Source organism: Papaver somniferum, chromosome 1 (genome assembly GCF_003573695.1).
Source record: "Papaver somniferum cultivar HN1 chromosome 1, ASM357369v1, whole genome shotgun sequence".
Taxonomy (NCBI): Eukaryota; Viridiplantae; Streptophyta; class Magnoliopsida; order Ranunculales; family Papaveraceae; genus Papaver; species Papaver somniferum.
The window spans coordinates 52429904-52446385 of NC_039358.1; the positions used below are offsets into that span (position 1 = coordinate 52429904).

A 16482-nucleotide genomic window follows, 5' to 3' on the forward strand; every position below is an offset into this window, starting at 1 on the left:
TGATGAGCTAGAGATCCGCTTATAGATAAAATTTCACGTACGTATGTGTTTTCAACCCCCTCGAAATTCAGATGAATGTTGGTAAATGCAAGTTTTCTAGAGTTGTTGGATGGTTGGCTCTGATGATGAAGGTGACTTAGTTTAAAATCAACACTCTGCAGTTTTATGCTGTTTTGTACTCTACCGAAGGGAACTGTCAGTGCCACAGAATTTTTGACATAACGAACGACTAAATCTCATTCACAAGCTAAAAAGTAAAAACAGCTTTCCAAATGCAGTTTCAAGAATGTCTAGTATATTGTAGAACATAACATTGTAAACCAATATGCATGCATTGAAATATCACAGTATTAATATTCTTATTGTCTGTTTCACACTTGTATGTGAAGTATATGGCTGAACACCAAGGATGTGACCAAGAACAGAACAACCTATACAGCATTTAGGTGTCTAGTGTAATGACTAGCTACACCAAAATGCTGAGGCTAAAGGAAATGAAAAAACAAGAACTTAATCTAACTCAACAGTCCAACCCATTTTGTCTTCTATACGACCTGATTGAATGCCTGTAAGGATTGAGTGCAGTTTCACAGATGTAGTTCCGGCTCCTGTTTTGAATTCATATCTGAATGAAACAAGGAAAATGTAAATATATTTTTACAAGTTGACGAATACTTTTAGCAATTCAGAAAACTGCACAGTTGTACCTTTTACTTCGAAATGTGATACTACCAACAGGAGCAACAACAACTGCAGTTCCAGTGCAGAACACTTCATCAGCGTCAATCAACTCTTCTACTTCAATGGCGCGCTCTTCAACCTAATTAAGTTGAAAAAATCTGTTTAGAGACTTCTTCCTCCTTTACATATGAGAGGGAAAAAAAACAACAAGCAGAATACATCTATCAGACAACTGTTTGATTAGATTACCTGATAACCTTGAGCAATAGCAATGTCAATGATGCTTTTCCTGGTAATTCCAGGTAGAATAGTGCCTTTTGTAGGTGGAGTAGAAATCCTATTCCCCTGAAGGAAATTGCAAATAAAATCATTACCTCATGGCCAAACAACTTGTGTACTATCTGACATTAATAAGACCAAGGAAGCAGGATTTAATAACGAGTGGCAATCCACTTGGATGAAGATAAGAGACAATGCTAATCGATTTTCTGGGTGTCAATTTACATAAGCATCAGAATTTTTGGGATGTCATTGAGGAATTGCATTTATCATATTTGGATAGTAGTCATAGATAGTTGAGCTGAAATCTTGAAAATCAGATCAGTTGTTTTACCTTCACAATGAATATATTACATGAAGAGAGCTCCTCAATATATTTCTTCTGTACCGAATCAAGGTATATAACATCTGAGAATCCCATACTCTTTGCATGAGCTAGTGCTTTAAGTACCTATATGTAGATGACAAAAGTTATCAAACAATATCAGAAATGAAGCAGAGACAGTGAACTGGCTGGCAGCATGTAAGAATTTTGCAGAAGTTCAATCATGTAATTGCTTACAGGTGCATAATTAGTGATAGTTTTGACTCCTCCAGTTCCCCCAGGATTAGCTCTATGCATCGTTTCTTCAATAACCAAATTCAAGGGTGCCATTCCTTCCTAATACAGGAGCAAGAAAACAAGTTAAAAACCATAACCTCTTTTAAGATCAATATGAAAACCATAATTTATCGAACACAAAAACTTACCTTGAAGTAGTTACCCACTGGTGAAGCATAAGTGATGAATGTACATTCTCGTGCTGGCGATATTCCTAGAACAGGTCCAGTTCCTAGGAGAAGTGGTCTAATGTACAGAGACCCTTTCCCTGGTGGAGGAACCTGTATCCAATTTGAAAATCTCATTAAAACAACAAGGCATCAACATAAAACTTCTTTTTTCTAACTTGTCCGTGCCACCAAGTCGTATGTTTTTTTTATGCAAATATAAATCGGCCAGTTGAGTAAATAATAAATCAAATTGTCTGAAATCTCACTATGGCACAAGTCAGATTAGGTACTTTGTCAGGAACAGAAAAATACAAATGCAAGGGGAAGTAGTGATTACCCAACGTTTGTTGGCATGAACTGTTTGCTTGACAGCATCGATGAATTGGTCTACGGAGGGTGATGGCATACACATTCTCTCTGCACCCATTTGCAGACGCATTGCATTCTGTTCTGGACGGAATAGTAGGATGTTCCCATCTCTTTTCCTGTAAGCCTTCAATCCCTCAAATAGTCCCTGATATTTTGGATAGTGAACCACTGTAATTTATTTATTTCTGAAAAGGGTGAAAGCTAAAAAAATTAACATTATTGTAGTATTAACAGTACCTGGCCGTAATTCAAGACACCAGAACAAGGGCTCATTTCAATGTTTCCATAAGGGTTGAGTTCACCACGAGTGAAAATCTCCCCTTCTTTTGAGCATTTCATAATGTACATGTAATCAGTTTGCACCAGTCCAAATCCAAGTTCATCCCATTTTATATCAGCATATTCTTCTCCGTCATCATCGAACCTAGTCATTGTAAATTCAATTTCTCAAAAGATCAATTTTCAATTTGATATAGAAGTTATACTTTGGAATCTAAGATGCAAAACCCAATCCAAATAGACAGCAATAATGGTAGTAAAAAATAAGTCCGACAGATGAAAGAACAGCACAAATGCAACCAATAGTTAACCTATTGAGTCTCAACTCTCAAGTGGTAGAACATAATTCAGATCTCTCTAAAATGATTATGGTCAAACAGACCAACTAACTTTAGAACAAGGATAGTGCCCAGTACTGTGTGGTTAAATTCAATAGCTTACGGAATCTGCCACTTTATTCATTTCATGAAACACCTGCTCAAACTCTTATTCTTTTACTTTTAGTTTTTACATTTTCTACAGTTGGACAATCACTCAGTTACTAGTAAGAACAAAGATCAGAACACCTCTTTTTCAGTAGCGGAAACCGCCCCTAAACATAGGCAGACTGATAAAAGCACTCACACAGAAGGCAGACCTCCAACCATTCACGTAGTTCACGCTTCACAACAACCTAAAAATACAGCCAATATAAAAATTTACCTACACACTTTTTAGGTGTCTTCGGAGGCTTTACGTAGTGCTAGTACTAAATACAATCCACCACAAGACAAGATTTGTCTGGTTCTCTTCCTACTAAACCCCAATAATAAAGCTATTAGTCCTTTATAGACTCATGTAACTATCTTGAAAGCGAATCAACAACTGCAACTTGGGTTAGACTACAAATTTGGGAGAAACATGTATAATTCACAAGTGCACAACTGCACCAGCTATTACCATTAGCAAATTAAAACTGAAAAACACTTGTCACCATCCAGCCATATTGTAGTCTGACTGGCATTTTTTGATTTGCTTTCGGGGTAAATGCATTTACAGGAAATAATACTTTTTCCATTAAAGTTTAGTTCAAAAGAGTCTATCAAATTCAAAGGCGAACAGAGAACACATGGAAAACAAGAAGCAGTTGAGTCGATAACTCGACCGGCCCATAGTACTAATTGAATGGGACTGGTGCTGGCACTAGGACACGGACTAAGACAATCCTGAGTCATATTAGTAATTGGGAGTTGGGCCGGTGGGGAAGTAGAAATCCCCAAATAAATACAAATAGTATTAAAATGGGTTTCAAGACCTTTGACCTTGGTCAAACCTCAGATTAATGGCCAAAAACAAGTCCCAACGAAAATGTTCTATCCTGAATATAAATAAACAATTACCATAGATCAGGAATTATACAGAGCAACTGCACGAAAATGTTTTCACCCATTATTATCAAAGAGGAAGTGGTAAATTGATCATCTAAGGTAAAATTAACAGTGAAATTACCTGTAAGTAGGAGAAGATTCTGGCAGTGACTGTAATGTGGATGCAGTTTGAGATGTAAAATATGATTTATTTACCAACTGAAACAAAAAAAAAAATCAAACTTGATTAGTTGACAGTAAATTTTAATTTATTTATTTTATCTCAGTGGTTTGGTTTCATTTCCTGAAATAAGTCCTACTTGTCATAAAATGAAAAACCCATTTTAGAAATACAGAGTAAATGATCAACCTATAAATCTAAACCCTGATCTTGAAATGCTTAAAGAGGAAAGAAATTTTGTGAATTTAGGGTTTTAGATTAAATCTGATCAACAAATAAAATGGATGAATGATGGTTGCATGTCTATGCAAAACAGAGAAAACAAATTCTGAAAGAGAAACAAACCTGGGTAAAAGAAGAAAGCTGGATTCTGTTCTTGAGATTAATTCTTTGAAGCATCATTTTTAATCTTCACTTTTATTCTATGAGAAAAATAAATGGAAAATATTTAAGAAATTTAGAAACAGAGTCTCTGCACTGAAGAGAACTTTAAGAAATAAAATCTATATGAAAACAAAACTGGGTTTTGAGGAAGGAAATAAGAAGGGAGAGGAGATGATGATATTTATCAGAGTTCAGAGAGAATCAGAGATATACAGAGAGACAGAGTACGGAATGAGAAGCATATTTAAAATGGATTGGAGGGATGATTAATTAGTTTTCCAGAAAAGGGAAGAAATTTAAGAAAAAGAAAATCTAACATTAAATTCCTTGAATCACAGAGATGGATATACTAGTAATGAAGAGAGAGTGTTGGATATTGATGATGAAGGCTTTTGCCAGAGAAAAATAAAGAAAAGAAGAAAAATATGGGATATTGATGAAGGAGGCTAAAAGAGTGTGAGAGATATAGGAGTCGATCCATCCAGAGTTCATGTAAATCGAAACACGAAGACACACGTCAGAAGTGATAACGGTCGAGAGAAAAACAAGACGTGGGAGACTTCCATACATGCTGTGCAGCAGCCTCCATGGGCTTCTATGTATTTGTGCCTATCTTTGATCAGGTACCCTAGACTTCTTTCCTTGTTTTGTTTTGTTACTCTATGAGTGAGCGTGACTAGTGAATTGGCAACTTACCTTAAACACATTCTTGTTGGCAGACTTGGAGGCTCCCGGCACTGTGGATTGATGTTCCAAGACATATCTTTGTCATTTTTTTTAATGTATACAAGGAAAACCGGGCACTCATGGTATTGGTCTATTCTATTGGGAGTGACTGATAATTATGGGGCTGATTAATAGAGGAATTTCAGCAAAATTTGGCTTAGTTTCGTGGTGTTCCAACTTCTAAGTTAAAATTGTCTTGATTAATGGCGCGTTTTTAACAGAAAAATATTCACATTTAGAGATGGAGCCAGGATCTCCAAGATATTAATGAAATTTTTTTTAATAAAGTAAAATATGAAATTAAATAACATTAAACGTTTAATTTATTTTGAAAGTTTTTCTTTTTGTACATTTACTTTGTTCTTTAGGATCCATTCTTTTAGAAAATCTAAATGTATATGTCTACAGGGTATGGTTCGACTAACAAAATCAGATATTCATATTTATTTATTTTTTGATAATAAAAGAGGATTTTATAAATTAGATTAAACTAGGGCACTGCCCATTACATAAAGCTTGAAAGAAATTATCCTTGTCACCGTGTGACATATTTAAAGTAGTGAAGTTTGAAACTGTAGAGCTCTTAATACCTTTAGCATGAGTATCTATTATCCATATATTATCTCTACTAAGAAAACATGAAACACAATTCCTAAAACAGCCATACATGGCTTGCCAGACTCTCATAATTTTCTTTCCTCTCCGTCCTAAATTGATATTGAAATCCTTAAATGACTGAATCACAGAAACGCAGTCGCCAACAAATATGATATCAGAAATAGCTTTTACCATCAAAGCCCATCCAATTGCATCCTTGAGAGCAATACACTCTGCCTCCTCAGGTCCAGTAGTCAAACCAAACGATGCTCTTGCATGTTGACATTCCCCATTATCATCCATGAGGATCGAGGCAGTTCCATATCTACCTGTCAAGTGATCAAAAGATGCATCAATTAGTATAATTTTCTTGTTCTTTCTAAATAGACTCTGCAAATCAGTACGATTATCCACAACAGACATCTTGTCAATTGAAATGCCTTTTTTTTCAATGCAAGAAAGCTGGAAGGAAATATCTTTTACAAGCATAGTTTTATTCGGTCTAAGTTTCTTAAATATAACATCACATCTATGTTTCCAAACAGACCACATAACATATGTTGCTTTTCCTACCAAAATTTTATTATAATTATGAAAAAGATAATCAATCCATCCATGCATAGTAGTATAGTTAGATCCTGCAAATAAAGGAGTTAAACCAAGCCCAAACCATATAGCAGTAACAAAAGGACAGTTTATAAAAAGATGGATTGCATCTTCATTCTGACCGCAAGTGCACAAACAACAAGAGGGAGAAGCTTTCTTGGTATGTCTTGCTAGTCTACTATTAAAAGGCAAAGCATCAGAATAAAGTTTCCAAAGGAATAACTGTACTCGAGGTTGACATTTTAATTTCCAGATTTTTTTCCAAATTGGGTTATGATCACCTAAATCCTTAGTCAATACCCTGTATACAGATTTAACACTAGGTACACCATCCTTAGTATGTAACCATTTAAGCTCATCAACTTCTGCATTAGGCACAGGTAAAGTAAGAATCCTATGAACAATATATGGTGCAAAATAGGTATTTAGAATATCAACATTCCAATGCCCATTATCTGTAATTAAATCATTAATCTTCATAGGTGTTTCTTCTTCTATAACAGTTGGATGTATAGGGAATTCTGCATTTGGAATCCATCTTTCAGACCAAATGTCTAAGTTAGAATGCAAAGACAGATCCAAAATACAATTTTCTCTTAAAATTTCCATACCTGTTCTAATACTAGACCAGATCCAAGAAATGGTAGTTCTCCTAGATTTTAAAAGAGGGTTAGTGTTTTTAAAATATTTAGACTTTAACACCTTGACCCACAGAGCATTAGGATTAGAAATAACTCTCCAAGTAAGTCTAGTAAGCATAGAAACATTGAATTTTTTTGGATTTCTAAGTCCCAAACCCCCCTGGGACTTAGGAATACAAATAGATTTCCAATCTTTGGAATAAACCCGATTTTTTTGATCAGATTTGTTCCACCAGAAATCTCTTTGTAACCTGTCCATTTTAGCTAAAGTTTTGTCAGGAAATTCAGTGAAACTCATTTGAAAAGTTGGAAAAGCAGAAGTAACAGAACTGATTAAAATGGTACTTCCCGCTTGAGATAGAAGCTTTGATTTCCATCCTCTAAGTCTAGCATAGGTTTTTTCAAGTAGAGGATCAAAGTTCAAGGTTTTAGCTCTATGAAAAAACAATGGAGTACCTAAGTACCTGTCATCCTTAGAGATTCTTTTAACTTTCAACACATTTGCAATTAATTTACAATGCTTATGATGAAATTTGGGAGGGAAATATATACCAGACTTCTGAAAGTTTATGGCTTGACCACTAGAAGAACAGAAAATATTAAAAACTTCAAGCAAATGTCTTACCTGAGTGATGCTAGCCTTACCAAAAACAAAGAAATCATCTGCGAACAACAGATGAGTGATTGGTGGAGAAGAATGAGCTGCTTTAAGACCTTCAATCTTACCATCAGCTTCAAATTTAGCAAGGAGTCTAGAAAGACCCTTGATAAAAGAGGATAAATAGATATCGGGACAGTGGGTCCCCTTGTCTAATCCCTCTTGTTGGTTTTAAAACAGGCCCAGGAGAGCCATTGTTCAAAACAGAAAAACTCACAGTAGATATACATTCAAAAATTAAATCACAAAAAGAGTTATCAAAACCAAAACTTTTTAGCATGAAAACTACAACGTCCCACTCTAGTCTATCAAAATCTTTTGATAAGTCTAGCTTAAGAGCAAAAGAACCATGCTTAAGTCTTCTGGTTTTCATAGAATGTAGAAGCTCATGAGCTACTATTATGTTATCTGTAATTTTCCTTTTCGAAATGAAAGCAGATTGGTTTTGACTAATCAGCCTATCCAACATTGGTTTAAGCCTATTGGTTAAGATTTTTGATATGATTTTATAAGTGGCATTGCTTAAACTAATAAGCCTAAATTCTGTTGGATATGTTGGCTTAGGAACTTTTGGTATTAGAGATATATATGTATGATTTATGCCTGCAGGGAGTTTTTTAGATAAGAAAAAACCCTGAACAAGAGCAATAACATCATTACCAAGTTTGTTCCAATGTTGTTTAATGAAACCAGGGGGAAAACCATCAGGTCCTGGTGCCCCCATGGATTCATCTTGGCTACAGTATTGTATATTTCCTCAGTAGAAGGTAATGCTAACATAGATTCATTATCATTAACAGTAATGCATTGAGGAATTAAACCATTAAAAATTTCATGAATATTATGATTTTGAGAAGTGTACGTACCAGCAAAATGATTTTTGAGCAACTGATCTAATTGCTCCTTTTCAGAAATCCACAAACCATGAGAATCTATCAGGGTACTGATGGTGTTTTTCGTTTTTCTATGAGTAGCCAAGGAATGAAAAAAATTTGTGTTTCTGTCATGATCCTTCATCCACTTATCTCTAGAAAGTTGCTGCCAATATATGTGTTTGATTCTATACCAATCTTCAAGCTCACATTTCAAAATATTAATCCTTTCGATGACTCTATTGCTAGGAAATTTTGAATTTTCAATATCAATTTTCCTAGTAATTTCTTTTATTTTTTTAAAAAATATTACCAAAAACATTTTCTTTCCGGTCACAAAGGTTAACTCTAATCATATCAAGTTTATTGATCAGAGATTTCTCCCCTTGTTGTAGAATCATGTCAGCATTAGCACATGAGGCATTTATGACTTCAGTATAAGTGGCATGTTCATACCAGCACCTGAAATATCTGTAAGGTTTGTCACTCTTTATGCTTATGGGACAAGAGTCAAGCAAAAGAGGAGCATGGTCAGAGCCTACTCTGGTAAGATGCATAACTTTGGAGTTAGGAAAATTAAGAATCCAACCAGAATTAGCAAGGACTCTATCGGCCATATTGTTATCGTCTGAAAGATGGATTCCAAATACAGAATTCCCTATACATCCAACTGTTATAGAAGAAGAAACACCTATGAAGATTAATGATTTAATTACAGATAATTGGCATTGGAAAATCAGATATTCATGCTACTCCATCCGTTTTTGAAAAAAAATTACAATCAATTTTTCAGTTTTATCTATTTTTAGGTTAAAATAAAAATTTTAATATAACTCAAATTGTATATATAACGAGCAAAGAGACATACAGTGCCTCGTACCTTGTAATTATTGATGAAGCTACCTTTATACAGTCTAGTGAAAGCACGACAATTAATGATTTAGTGTGACGGGCCTACTTGCATAGATTCCTTAACTATGGGATCCTTAATCCAGGTCGACTGAAACCGAACATGGAAAAGCTATACTAAGTGAGGTCTATTCAACTTTGCAAAACCATATCTGTTTCTTCCTTCTCCAGTTGAAACTTGAAACAAGTGCTGGTATTTCAATAAAGCAAGACAATTACCTTTCTCAATGAAAGTGGGAAGATAGAAAAAGACTTGCATTTGATCTCATGTGCCCATCTGGGCTCACCTGATAAAGTTATTCATGCATATGTGCATCTTCAGAGTTCTGGTTGGCAGGTACTATCGACAGGAAACTAGCATTTACTCACTTAAAATCTAACCGTGGGAGAGTTCTGGTTGGTAGGCACATATTGCCACCCCTATCCATCTAATTAGCAATTTAGGTGGCAACTTTTTCTTATTTTCTCCCTTGTATTTGCCGTTCTCTACAAAGTTTTTTTTTCTATCAAGTTCACATGTTTCTTTGGTCACATTGGCCACTTGTAGCCCCCTCATGGCCTCGTTCATCACTGGACAATTACTTCTTACAGGACTGCTGACGAGCAACTCTGCGTCACAAGTGGATGTATGCAGAAGGGGACGTCAATGGAGGAAGGAGAGCAAAGAATTTCCAATGGCTTACTATGGTATGGAGTACTTGCAGAATTCACCCAACAATTTATTTATATTCCTTGGGGATTTTGTAAACCGTAATGAATACGGAATCTTTGTCACAGGCAGAAACACAGTACTTGTCCTGTCAGCAATTGTGCATGTAGTCCGAAAATGTAGTAGGCCCAACAAGCACTCATGGCTTGTGTCAGTCTCAGAGGCGTACTGCTTGTATATGTCAAGGTTCTGATCGAAACTCTGAGATGATGGACAAGTATGAAGAAGATTGAAGGTTCATCAAACTTTAGACTTTAATTGAGAGGTTCGATTGGCATATCGGCAACCAACCATGGCATTTAAGTGCAACTAAAGAATTGCAACTATAATAAGTAGATGTCACAAGTCACCCGAGTTTGCTCAGCTTCAGACAGTGGAAGGTAGCATTTTCCTCTCTAGCTACTTAGTCTACAGACTCTACACCATCTAGATATTAAGGTTGTTTGGTACCAGGGAATTGATTCTGTAGAATATTAGTTGTCACTACAAAAAGGATATTCTTCAGAGCAAGTTAGAAAATTAAATAAAAAAGATACCATATTATTGGAAAACTAACCCAATGCCCGGGCCCAGGAGAGCAACAAGTTCCCACAAAAAAGCCCATTAACATGTCCAAGTACAACTTGAAGCTAGTGTTAGAAATTTTGGGTTAAACAAGAGGATGAAAACAGAAACAGAAAATGGTGTACCCCTGACTTCAAGGCTCTTTCGATTCTTTTAGATAATAATTCGACCTTTCCCAATAAATTTGGCGAGTACAAACGGTCTCTCGAATTATGCCTTCAGGATTCAATGAAGCCCTAACACCGTAATCGAATTCAAGGATTGTACTTCCTTGACCCGACCAAGAATCACATTGTATAAGGTTCTGATGATGCTTTTTAGAGAAGAAGAAAACAGATTATTTTTTGATGTGTTAGAATGGGAGAACATCTTCGCTACTTATAGTGATTGATGAGTGCCAAATATTGTATATATTTATCCCTTTTTGTTGGCATTTTAACTCATCTTTTGTGCATGAATTCTACACTTTATCCCATATTCTGTATTTTCATTGTTTTCAAGAATAAATATTTTTATTAATTAATTTTGTATTTTTAGGTAATAAATAAAGTTCGGATGAGTCGCGGAGCGAAAAGAGCAGAAAAGTAGTGAAAAGCCGGGAGAAATCACGCAAGGAAGCCGCGAAGAATGGTGCGCACAACCTCATTTTCTACACACAAAAGCGCCTCCGTTCTCAGCCGTCAGATCAGTTCCCAGAAGCATCCGATGGTCGCTCCTTCATAGAGCATCAAAATCTGAAGTCTCTGCCAAGCACCACAGCGCTGAAATTCCAAGCCTTCAGATTAGATGGTAGTTGAATCCAACGGTCGCTCCCTTGCTGTTCATCAACGTTGGATATCTCCGCCTTACACTACAACACCTAACCCCATCTAGAGCCGTTAACTTCGTTGTATCAAAAAATCTGACGGTCGCTACAAGCTTCACTTCACATCACCATCCGATCCACCTACCAGCTTCGCATCTCGCGGCCCATCTCACGAAACATCATCTCTTGATGAACCCGCCTCACACCCTAGCGACCGAACCCATCCACCTAACCAAACACGCCCCCTACCCCAAACTCAGTCGAGCCACTCTCCCCCATTCCTCTGTGCAACTTCACCACCGTCTTCAACAGAACCATGTCCACCACCTTCTCCACCTCTGTCACCACCTGCTCCGCCACCCACTCTCTGTCACCACGTCAAACAATGATAACCCATCATTGTTCCCATCTCCCTAGTCCATCTAATTCACTTATTCCACACATTCTCTGCCCGAAACCCTAAAGTGTGAAATAGGTAAATTGGGTTGAGCTAGAGTGAAATTGAAGGCATGGAGAGGTAGAGAAGGACAAGTAGAGTAATGGGTTGCGTTCAATTTGATGTTGCTACATCAAATCAGGTAAGAATTCACCAACCCTAGCTCTGTCAGTTTGGGAATTTTTTTTGTAGAACCCTAATGTGTTGTGGGTATATATAAGACTGTGGGTATGTTGTAATAGTTATGCTTGGAGTAGCCAAAACATCCAGAACTTTCAAGTTCTGTTAAATGTTAAAATTGTTAATTTTTAGTTCACTTGCTCAATTACAGTTCACTTGTTATGCTTAATGTTTTTAGTTCAATTTGCTGCTTGTTTAATGTTCATGTTCTGTTAATTCCTGTTTAGTGTGATGTTTCTGTTAATGTTTTTAGTTTCATCTCCTGTTAACATGTGTCCTGTTTAGATGTTGTTCAATGTTAGTTCAGTTAGTTGTGATCATGTTTGTTGTTGCTCCTGTCACTGTCAGTTACATAATGGAATGCTAGGCTAGATACATTTGAAGCTTTGTGCTAATTGTGTAATGGAAGAAATCGGTGCTTAAAGCAAGCTGATTTTCTTGCCATTCCCTGTGTATGCTTAGGATGCAGTGTTGATTGTGCATTGGGAGAAACTAGTGCTTATAGCAAGCTAGTTCTCTTCCATTCTTTTAGTATACCTCCTGTTTGCCTGTATTCTGCCTAGCCTTGCTTCATTTCAGTTTCTTCACCACATCCCTGCCCTTGGCCTTAGGCCTTGGTTCATTCTTGTTTTGTTTTGCTTTTGTTCACTGTTTTGCTGCTATTTGCTTTGTTGTCACTTGCCTTGCAGTTGTCTGCAGCTGCTGTTGCAACTCTGTTGCTGCTGCTGTTGTGCACTGCCTTTTTCTGCTACACTGCTGCCTCTGCTGTTGTTGCTTTTCTCTTGCTTTCCACTGCTTGTGCAGCTGCAGTGCTGCTGCTTTTCTTCCCTTGCAGCTGCTGCTGCTGCCTTCCTGCAGTTCCTGCTGCATCACTATCTGCCCTGAAGCTGCTGCTGCTGCTGATGCTGATGCCAAGCTGCTGCTGCCCTGCCACTTCTTCTGCTGCCAAGCCAAGTCCAGTTCCTCCCCAAAGGCCTAGTTCAATAGCTAAGCCCAATACATTTCATCCCAAAGGCCCATCAAACTAAACCCAATTCAGTCAACTGTGGGCTTAACCAAAGCCCAGTTGTTTAAGACCAAAGCCCAAATTCATTAAGGCCCAATCCAATTCAGGCTTAATCTAAAGCCTAAGTTTAAGGCCAAAGCCCATTTACACTTCAAAGATAACTGAGCCCAAGCTCAGTTCTTTTTATTGTTAAACAAACCCACTAAGCCCAATTCATTCAAAGGGCATTCAAACCCATTAGTACTCAAAGCCCAATTTAAGCCAAAAGGCTTCAAAGCCCAACAGCAATTTAGGAACCCAATTAGCTATAAACACTTCAAAACACACCCGATCTCTGTGGATCGACCCGTACTTGCACGAGCTACAACCGACGACCGTGTACTTGCGGTATTACTGTAGGCCCCCGTTTTCATTGCGCTTAATTTATACACCCTTTCAAGGCCTGCCAAGTTTTTGGCGCCGTTGCCGGGGATTGGTGCTGTGTTTTATCTGTGTTTTTCTTTAGCTATTTTTGTATTTCATTTCATAGCATTTGCATCTGCATCTGCTTCATTTCATTTGCTGTTGGACCTGCTGATTCTGAACCTGTTTTTCCTCTGCTGGGACGCCACCAAGGAAAAGAACCAAAACCCAACTGGGTTTTTGCAACAATATCAGAGCAGCTGGGCTGTGCTAAAAAGGTAAGCCTAAACCCATTCCATTGAGAGAACCCAACCTGTGGGCTTCCAAATTTCTTTAATTGTGGGCTTGTAATAATTAACCCAATTTTTTGGGCTTTTTATTTCTCTATTTTGGGTTTGTAATTAATTATTTTTGGGCTTGTTGTTTAATTTGTGGGCTTGTATTTATTTTGTGTGGGCTTGTTTAAATTCTTCCATTGGACTTGTATTTTGGACTCTGGGTTTAAACCCAGCTGAGCTTATAACTGATTGTGGACTTGTAAGTGGACCTCGAAACCAAAGTTTTAAAACAAACGTCGGGCCTTAACCAACTGGGCCAAATTAAACTTTCAAAATTAAAACTTGGATTTTCGTAGGCCGCAGCCTTCCTTCCATTTCATTAGAGGCTTGCACAGTGGGCTTGCTCCCATTTCAATAACCAAATTTTATTTTTCTTAATTTAAAAAAAAAAAAAAAAAAAAAAATCTAAAATTTTACTTGCTCCCATTTTAAACCAAATTTTTATATATCCCACCAAAACCAAATTTTTCCCAAAAATCCAAACCCATCAAAAACCAAAATTTTCCCATTTAAAACCAAATAGTGGGCTTTGTGTCATTTCAAAATGGACCAACCTCGTGCTCTCCATGAATACATGTATCCATCAGTAAAAATTCCATTATCATGTATTGTATTACCTCAAACCAATAACCCTTTTAAAATAAATGCAAGCATGATACAAATACTTCCTATATTTCGAGGGTTCGATTCTGAGAACCCCTATACTCATGTAAGAGAGTTTGAGCAAATTTGTCGGACTATGCAACCTGATCACATGTCCGAAGACTCTCTGAGATTGCATTTGTTTACATTTTCTTTAAAAGAAAGGGCCAAAACATGGTTTTACGGTTTGAGACCACAATCAATCACCACTTGGGAACACCTCACTAATCAATTTTTCCAAAAATTCTTTCCACATCATAGGACCATCGCTATTCGTCAAAGTATCAATTGTTTTGTCCAATTGGATGAGGAAACTGTTTTTCACTATTTTGAACGTTTTAATGATTTGTTGAATGAATGTCCGCACCATGGAATTGAGAAGTGGAGACTTGTCGTCATCCTCTATGAGGGACTAGACTTTAAATCTCGAACCATGGTTGAGTCTATGTGTAATGGTGAATTTATTGATAAATCTGTGGATGATGCATGGAATTTTTTAGCCGAGATTGCAGAGAGAACCCATCAATGGGAATCCGTTAGGGAAACAGGAACAACACCACATGATATGAGTCACCCTCATGAATTAGAGTTTTATTCTTGTAATAGCTCCGACCTTAGGATTGAAAATTATCCTAGATTGCAAAATCCCTATCATGATGATGATGATGATTATGATGTTATGTTAGAAGAACATGTCTATACTGAAAATGTTATGGAACCTTTGGGTTCAAATACATTAGGCTTCTCTGCCCCGACCTTAATGCATGATATTTCTTCTAGTATTCCATGTGATGTTTCCCCTGATGTGTCGATACATAAGAATAAATCTGTTGATGATGTTGATAATTCTGGTTGTGATCTTGCCAATTTGACTGATGATTGTGAGCATGATGTGACATGTGCAGATGAGTTAGAAGATTTTGATTTGATTGATAATGATATGCCTATTCTTCTACCTAAGTCACAATCTGATGGCCTTCCACCCAACCTAGATTTGGTTTGTGCCAATATTGTAAAACCATTTTTTCTGAAAATTCCTAATCTAGGATTGGAACTGTGTGCTTCCCAAGTCCTCTTGGACTATTTTGCTTCAAAATATAACACTTTTAAAGAGCCACAGTTGGAAATTGCATGTTTGCCCATCCCGAAAACAGTCCATTATGAGTTAGACCTTTTGAATCCTGAACCCTTAAAATTAAAAGATTTTGTGCTTAAAAGTAAACCTGTTGAACAATTTAGGTTTAGGGGTGATTCATTCGGTTTTTCACTCTCATTCCCATTTAAGTCCAATTTTAGTGTTTTGAAACTTCCTTTGTGTCTACACTTCGTCTTTTGGGTTGATCCTCAACTCTTTAGATTGTTAGTGTATGGTGAATTTTTGTATATAATCCAGTAGTTAAAAATTTCTTAAAAACCCTTTTGTTCCTTTTGTATATACTTTGCTAATCCAATATGATCTCGGCTGAAATATGTTGGATTTTTGCCTTAAATAACGGAGTTTTAATTCTGCTTTCGCCGAAATCGGGTATTCTCTCTCCTTTTACTCTACTCAGCATGTCCCTTTCCATATGTTGTTTTATAATTCTTTCCATATTTTGAAACATTGAGGACAATGTTTAGTTTAGGTTTGGGGGTATAGAGTAGAATACCATGATAATTTGCCATAATTGAAAACGAACTCCTTCTTCTTTTTGAAAAAATTGAAAAAATCCAAAAAAAATTGAAAAAATCAAAATTCAAAAAAATTAGAAAAATTAAAAAATTAAAAAATGGAGCTCATTTACCTTGAAATGTTGACTCTTGTGCAAATATGTATTTTTATTAGGAGTCTTAGTCTAGATATTTAGGCACCCTGATTCTAGCACAATTCACATCGTGATAAGAAATTTGCACGCGCACGATCTACCAATACATGTATGGCCTCGATCTTCAAGGTGTTTGATAGGAAGTTACGATTGCCAATCACTTTAGAATACTGAACGAAACTTGACTAGCTTGTTCTTTGGTTGGTTGGGATAGAAGGTGGAGGTTACATTAAGAAAGACAACCATCGAATTTAACTGGGTGCATCAAAAAGGGCTACCTCTTGCAAAGTGTCATG

General features: G+C 36.7%; 2 protein-coding genes across 2 annotated transcripts; both read right to left on the minus strand.

The window, feature by feature from the left end:
* Positions 1-313: 313 nt before the first annotated feature.
* On the minus strand, positions 314-4942 carry LOC113286720 (branched-chain-amino-acid aminotransferase 2, chloroplastic-like). Its single transcript, XM_026535321.1, has 10 exons — positions 4252-4942; positions 3868-3944; positions 2338-2524; positions 2069-2245; positions 1711-1842; positions 1523-1621; positions 1295-1411; positions 931-1026; positions 708-820; positions 314-625 (listed from the first exon to the last, which is right to left on the minus strand). The coding sequence occupies exons 1-10, from the start codon at positions 4306-4308 to the stop codon at positions 511-513; spliced, it is 1170 nt and encodes a 389-aa protein (XP_026391106.1). The 5' UTR covers positions 4309-4942; the 3' UTR covers positions 314-510.
* Positions 4943-5496: 554 nt separating this feature from the next.
* LOC113310013 lies at positions 5497-8242 on the minus strand. Its single transcript, XM_026558576.1, has 2 exons — positions 7736-8242; positions 5497-7623 (listed from the first exon to the last, which is right to left on the minus strand). The coding sequence occupies exons 1-2, from the start codon at positions 8240-8242 to the stop codon at positions 5497-5499; spliced, it is 2634 nt and encodes an 877-aa protein (XP_026414361.1).
* Positions 8243-16482: the final 8240 nt, after the last annotated feature.